We start from the raw sequence: 6,879 nt of genomic DNA, 5'->3' as shown, positions 1-6,879 counted from the left end.
GACAGTTCTTTTCAGATGATGTTAGCTCTAATTTATCCTTCAACATGCAGCTCTTAACTTGTATGTCAACCTTTTATGTTGAGAAGCATGAGGTGGTTGCCTCTGAAAACCCCTTTCAATGTGATCACAGCAAGTTTAGAGTAATTCTGGACATAAAGCACTGAGCCACATAATTGCAGCAGATTTTTTCCTAAAGGGAACAAAACACTACAGCAGTAGTTGATGGAACAGGAAATACTGACCCTTAGAGAGTAAGTTGCCAAGTGCCTGGGCAGGTAAATACAGTAGTTTAGAACTGCGTATCTCAAGAAGAGATCATTTATTCTTGCAGTATAGAGACTAAGTAAGCCTCAATTTAGCCTATCTTTTTGTCTCCAGAATCAGGGTAAAGAACTCTAATTCTGTACAACACTCGGTCATCCTTTGGAACTGGGAATAGAAACCAGGTGACTATCAAATATTAATAATTTATTCTTGCCCAGACAACACAAACCAGTAAACAGAGACAAATGGATCTAAATCCAAGCACTTAATTCTTTCAACTACCAGTATTCCCTTATATAATAGAATCTAAATGGATGCATCTTCTGTCTGTTAGTATGTTATGCAAGATACTGAAGATGTAAAGCTTAGTCCAACTGCTCACTCATCATGCCACACTTAGGACTGTTTTCAGGAGCTTAGAGAGAAAGTAGCAGCTTTGTACTGTTAAAAAAAAAAAATCTTTCATTTTTATTTAGTTTTCTTTCTTTCTTACTGTTTGGCTTCTGGTAACAACTTTATTAAATGTCCAGCTCCAGCATGTTTAGTGAAAATTTACAGCTGCAGAGAAAAAAGTACAAATACTTTAAAATTAGTAAGAAAATAATTATGGACTTTATCTCATCCAGACAATACACCAGTCTTTCTAGACAAAGCCTCTGCACACATGATATACACTTTAGGAAAATCAAAGCAATAATCTATAAGGAAATGCAATACATTATGTGAAAACCCAAACTGGACTAGCCAGCTCTTTATTGTTTTCTTATACAATATTTTATGAAAAATTAAAAAAAAATCAGATGTTTAGTCCAACTGCAAAAGCTAATGTGTATGAAGACCTAATAATGACATGATTACATTTCTGATTACTATTTGCTTTTTTTTAAGACACACACCGTAAAAGTTCCTGTTAAGTAACAGAACAAAACTACTACATATATTTAAAGATTATTCCCACAAAAACCTTTCATCAACTTTATCAAAATTCATTAGTTTCCAGACATCATCATAGGCCTTCACTTGCTCTCACTGAAGTCAATGACAAGACTCTCATTGGCTTCAACAGGAGTTAAGCTCTCAAAGAGTAAGGCAAGGATGATAACCTCTGTGCAGTTAAGAGTAATATAATAGGATTGGAATGCACCTTGAAACTTTTATGACTACATGTACGTAACACCCACAAAAATCAAACAGTGCTTCACAGTAAGTCCTGAAATAACATATGTAAAATGATGCAGATTCTTACAATGCTATGGAAACTAATACAAGTGAAGCTTGATAAGTATAGTGTTTTGGTTTTTTTAAAGCAGTAAATCTGTGATGTTAATTTAGTAATGAACATACTCTGAAAACAATATTACCCATAAATAATCAATGTGTTATGAAATTAAATAAAACTTTAACTAATATAAACACATTATTAAAACATGAGTATATTTGTGCATACGAATTTTCTCATTTTATGGTAAGCTTCAGAACTCTGTAAACCACGAGGCATTCATCGTGCTTAACATGGCAGAAAATTATATTACATCTTGATTATTTTATTTTGTTCAGTCCTCTTCCCATCAAACATGCAAACACTGTCATCACCATTTTTGGCTTCACTTCAACCAGATCATCTGGGAGAGCGTATATACGAGCACCGATTTTTCGAGCAACTGAAATGGCATACCTTGGAAAACAAGAGAAAATAAATTTTGTTATTTTCCTTGCATCTACTAGTGTGCCAAGATTCACAGCAACAAGATTTTAATAGCAGGATATGCCTGTTAAGTGAGTACTTACACTTTACAAGAAAATGGACATTGTTGTGAAGAAAGCATGTATTAGCAATTGTATTGGCAGATGTTTTGCTACTGGTTATCAAAGCATGTATTTTTGTCAAAAACAGTACAGGTTATGACAGGCTATTAATAAGCCAATCACAGTGCAGTGGTGGTAGGTCATATCAGCCGTGAATGTGAGTCCATATTTTAAATACACTAGAAAAATAGCTCTAGAATATTAGAATTTTTAATATTCCATTTGAAACAAATCAACTAATATTAGTGTAATCCCTCTCTGTTAACAGTAAATCATTCATTACACCATGAATTCATGCATTTCCTGCACTTTAGGAAAATACAAAGCATGTATTAAAAACTTACTTAGCATTATTCAGTTTGTCTTGGTAAGAAAGATCTTCTCTCTTGACCATTTCTGGACGAACTGCTTTTGGTGCAATGGCATCTATTAAATCTAGGACAGGTAAACTAGTGCTAATTGATCTGTCCTAAAAGAAAAGACTCAAAAGATTAGCATAAGAAATTTGCTTTGATTATTCCATCTTCACAATGCAAAAAACCCTACAGCACATCTTACATACCTATTGAAAGATTGCAGCATGTTTTGTTACTTAACTGCGTGAAAGTTTTTCCTCCCCTTTATGAGGTCTAATGTTCTTTTCCACAACCAAAATAAGGTTCACACTCAGTGAAGTACTATTACACAAATGGTTTCAATTTATTTAATGAAAGAAACTCCCCCCCTTCCCTAAGGAAGGCAGGGAACTTTGAAAGAAGTCCAAGGACCAGACTTCAGGACAACAAAAAGGTATTCAAATTCCCCAACTACTTTTATTTTTCTCCTTTTCTTGTAACAGAACTATTTTCTGCAGTAGTTTATGGCTCACACTTTTTATAATTTTTCAACTCAGAGGGTATTCTGAGCTAGTGCGAGCAGTCTGTGGTTTGTATTTAATACATGGACATGTGTTTTCTTCTATTCTTAAAACAGCAAGTGCTATCGCTGCTGTTATTTCTTCCCAACTGTTAGGGCAGATGAAGAGCTGATGAGGTCAAACCAACAGTCGGCAGACAGTGCCCGTGAGGCTGGCTCTGCTCCTGCAGGGGCTCAGCACGTAAGCCGTGTGACATGGCTGCCCTTGCCACCAGGCCAGAACGATAACTTCAAATTCAGTGAAGTCCCACAGAGCCACCACATTAATTATACATTTAAAAATAGTAATATAAATCTGCTTGAAGACATTAAATGCATGGAGTATCTCCCCAAGACTGTAAGCCAAAACCCACACCTTTGCCATTTTTATTGTTTGAACTAATGGCAATTCAATAGAACTTTGCTATCATAGTCCACAATAAATATCAGGGACCTCTGCTTTCTCTGCTACACCATCTGCTTGCTGCAGTAACCCCAAAATACAGACATAAATTAAAATTGTGAAAGACAATATATATGTGAATATTGTAAAAAAATCAGTAGGAAAAAAGGTATACTGAATAATGTCACTTTACATCAGTATCTCCTTATCTTTATTGGTCTACTATCAGTGGAATTACCTTAAAAACACTACCTATGCCCCCCAATATCACAGGCATACCAAAAGCAAGATGTTGGGACAGATTATCTTTGTACTTTCAACTTATTTATACCACCATTATTATGTAGAAATAAGAGAAGCAGTAATCGTTTTTAAGAAGATGAAGACCTAAGTCACCTTCTAGAGTAAAAATGAAATATTTTTTCAAAAAAAAAATTTCATATTACCTTTTGCTTAATGCTTAACTAATTCAATTTCATAACACAGTGAACTCTCAAACATTTAACTTGCTCGGTTCTGATGTTCCTGTTGTGAACCACAGACATAACTGTTTCAGCATATACAATGAACCTGCTGCATGCAAGTGCAATTATTAATCTACCGTTTCTGAAGAATGAGATTCACACAGCATGACACACCTGACATACGTATGACTTCGTGTTTAACACTTTAAAAATGTGAAAGGAAAGCTCCTTTATCAATTTGTTCATATCTGCTGAATGGGAAAAGCTCCTGTTTTGTACAGGTCTGCTACACATCAGCGGTGCCAATGAAGACAAAAGATGTCACTGGTTAACTGGGGCTCCCTCTCCTGGCTCTGCCACGCACGAGTACATCCTTTTGACCAGCTGTTACTAAAAATGGCAATTTCCACACCAACACCCCTCTGCCCCCCAAGTATTTCCAAAATTGTTCTTCGTGTTTGTACAACCATGAGAGTGCCTATGTCCAAAAATTTGGAAGATATATGACATGCCATGCCCAAACATTGGTAACTTCAGACAGAAGCCCCTTTGAAAGTTCAGCCTTTTTGTTGTTGTTGGGTTTCTTTTGTTTTGTTTTGAATCTTACAGCAGAAATTATAATTTCTTTTTGTTTCTTATTAATAGACTTGTAAAATACTTTTGAAGATTCACAGAACGTCAGAAATATTTCCTTATACAATTATGCTAGCTGATGGGAGAGCCACTGTTAAAGCCAAATTGTTAACAGATCAGGTTAAAAGTCCCAGATCTGATTGTATGTGGAAAGAAGAAAAGTAAATTAATTTGATTACCTTGAAACTTGTAATTGAAGTTTTCTTATTTGCTTTTGCAAGTGTCTGATTCACCCACTTAATAATAATTTCATCGTTTACTTTTTCCCCCTCTCCAAGGTCTGATAGTACATTCAAAGTATACCTTTAATAAAGAAAATAAGAGTCTGAGTTAAAGTGAGTGGCAGAACTCAACTCTGCTACCAGTACAAAGCTACAAGCAAAAGTAAATTATTACTTCAGCACAGTGACAATGCCAAGTACTCATCCTCACAAGGTACTCTTACATTATAAACTATTTAGTACTTTAAATCACTTTTTTGTTTGTTGCAAGAATAACATCCCAAACCTCATAATATTCAGTTACATCTTCTTCATATATTTGTTTTACTCAGCACATCACAATTAATTTTACTTTATAAGCTTAAATGGCTCCCTACCATCCAAGTCACCTTGAAAACTGAGTCACAACAGTCTGAGAAACAAAAAGCATTGAGTGTTTTGGGGTAGGTGTAAGAAAGTTCACTTGTGGAAAATATTTGCAATAAAACACTCTTTATTGAAATTAATTTATAATATACTTTTTCCCTACTCAGTGCACTAGCAAGATTTTGATTTTATGACAGTTACATTACTATAGCTGTGATGGCCTAAAAATTTCTTCCCATTTTAACTGCTACAGCATATGTCACCTCTTTCTATTCTTCTTTTTTGATCTTACAAATATTTAAATGTCCTACTTTCAGCTGCAGCAGAGTTAATTTTCTTCCTAGTAGCTGGCACAGCACTGTATTTTGGATTTAGTGTGAGAATAATGTTGATAACACATTCATGTTTTAGTTGTTGCTAAGTAGTTCTTATCCTAAGTTAAGGACTTCTCAGTTTCCATGCTCTGCCAGCAAGCAGGTGTACAAGAAGCTGGGAGGGAGCATAGCCAGGACAGCTGACCCAAACCAGCCAAAGTGATATTCCATACCATATAGCGTCATGCTCAGTATATAAACTGGGGGAAGTTGGCTGGGAGGTGCTGATCGCTGCTTGGGGATCGGCTGGACATCAGTTAGCGAGTGGTGGGCAATTGCATTGTGCATCACTTGTTTTTTGGGGGGTTTATTTCCCTCTTTTTTTTTTTATGTTCCTTTTTATTACAATAATTATTATTAAATTTTAGTTCAATTATTAAACTGTTCTTATCTCAACCCATGAGTTTTACACACACCCCCCCCCCCCCCAATTCTGCTCCCCATTCTAACAGGGTGGGGAGGGGTGAGGGAGCAGCTGTGTGGTGCTTAGTTGCCAGCTGGGGTTAAACCACATTAAATTACTCTCTACTTAGAGAAAGATGCGTGGAATCAACATGAAATAAGTTGTGCTCTTTTTACTTGCTGCAGGATTTATAATTTTAATCACAGTTTTTAGTATATAAGGTTTTAATTGTCTCTAAATGGATGCGTACACACACACACACTATTGTGGTTTCAATCACTACACGGTATGTAAAACTACAAAACTAATGTATAAAAGTTTATCTTGGAGATGAGGGATATAGAGATGGCTCTGTAAAATATCTGTTGGGTGAACTGAACACTAGCTTTAATTTGCCTTGATATACGAGACACACACATACACACATGTACACAGATACATATATATACAAACATCTATCATATACTGTGCTTATCTTACCTTCTCATCAGCTGCCATACCAAAGCCAAAGTCAGAGTTGGATTACCCTCATTTAGATCGTGTCCAGCAATACCAACCAGTGAGAATTTGGCTTTTGTCTTCCCGAGTTCTACCGCATAATTGCAATTCTCAATCTAAACATAAAATTTGTGTGCAAATAATGAAAACACCTTAATATTTCTATAATACAGACCTATAAACTATGTGTATTTTGAATTACTTTGGCTTACTGCTACCTATGGTGACATTTGGAGCTAAAGAAAGATTTCTAGCCTTTCTACACTGTGATTAAAATAACACAGTTTTTACCATAAATGCAAGTATGCAAGATTCCAACGATTATCTTTTTTCATACTGGAGAAACCCAAGTTCACTTCCACTGAAGTCAACAAATTAATAGATACTTACATGAAAACTGAATTTGGAAAAATATTGAAATGTGTTGTTCTTAAACAGACAGTAATTTTTTTTTCCTCTACAATTCTAGCTTAATAATGATCACAAAACTAACTGAAAGCTTGGATTCTGCAAGTCTTGCACAAATTCTGGCAGCATATAAAACTGCTCTGTG

The 6,879-nt window shown here is 35.4% G+C and overlaps 1 protein-coding gene across 7 annotated transcripts in view; it reads right to left on the bottom strand.

The window, feature by feature from the left end:
• Window positions 1–453: 453 nt before the first annotated feature.
• Window positions 454–6,879, bottom strand: part of PLS1 (plastin 1) — a 50,509-nt gene continuing 44,083 nt past the window's right edge. For all 7 annotated transcript variants that reach the window (XM_069792241.1, XM_069792240.1, XM_069792243.1 and 4 more), the window contains 4 exons: window positions 6,309–6,442; window positions 4,644–4,767; window positions 2,415–2,539; window positions 454–1,939 (listed from right to left, as the gene is read on the bottom strand). In XM_069792241.1, coding sequence (XP_069648342.1) covers window positions 1,804–1,939; window positions 2,415–2,539; window positions 4,644–4,767; window positions 6,309–6,442 — 519 coding nt within the window. In that variant the 3' untranslated portion in view covers window positions 454–1,803. The remainder of the gene's footprint in view (window positions 1,940–2,414; window positions 2,540–4,643; window positions 4,768–6,308; window positions 6,443–6,879) is intronic.

The sequence above is a fragment of the Haliaeetus albicilla genome, chromosome 9 (assembly GCF_947461875.1).
Source record: "Haliaeetus albicilla chromosome 9, bHalAlb1.1, whole genome shotgun sequence".
Lineage (NCBI taxonomy): Eukaryota > Metazoa > Chordata > Aves > Accipitriformes > Accipitridae > Haliaeetus > Haliaeetus albicilla.
The sequence above is the reverse complement of the archived record's forward strand: the minus strand, read 5'-3'. Positions and strand labels throughout refer to the sequence as shown.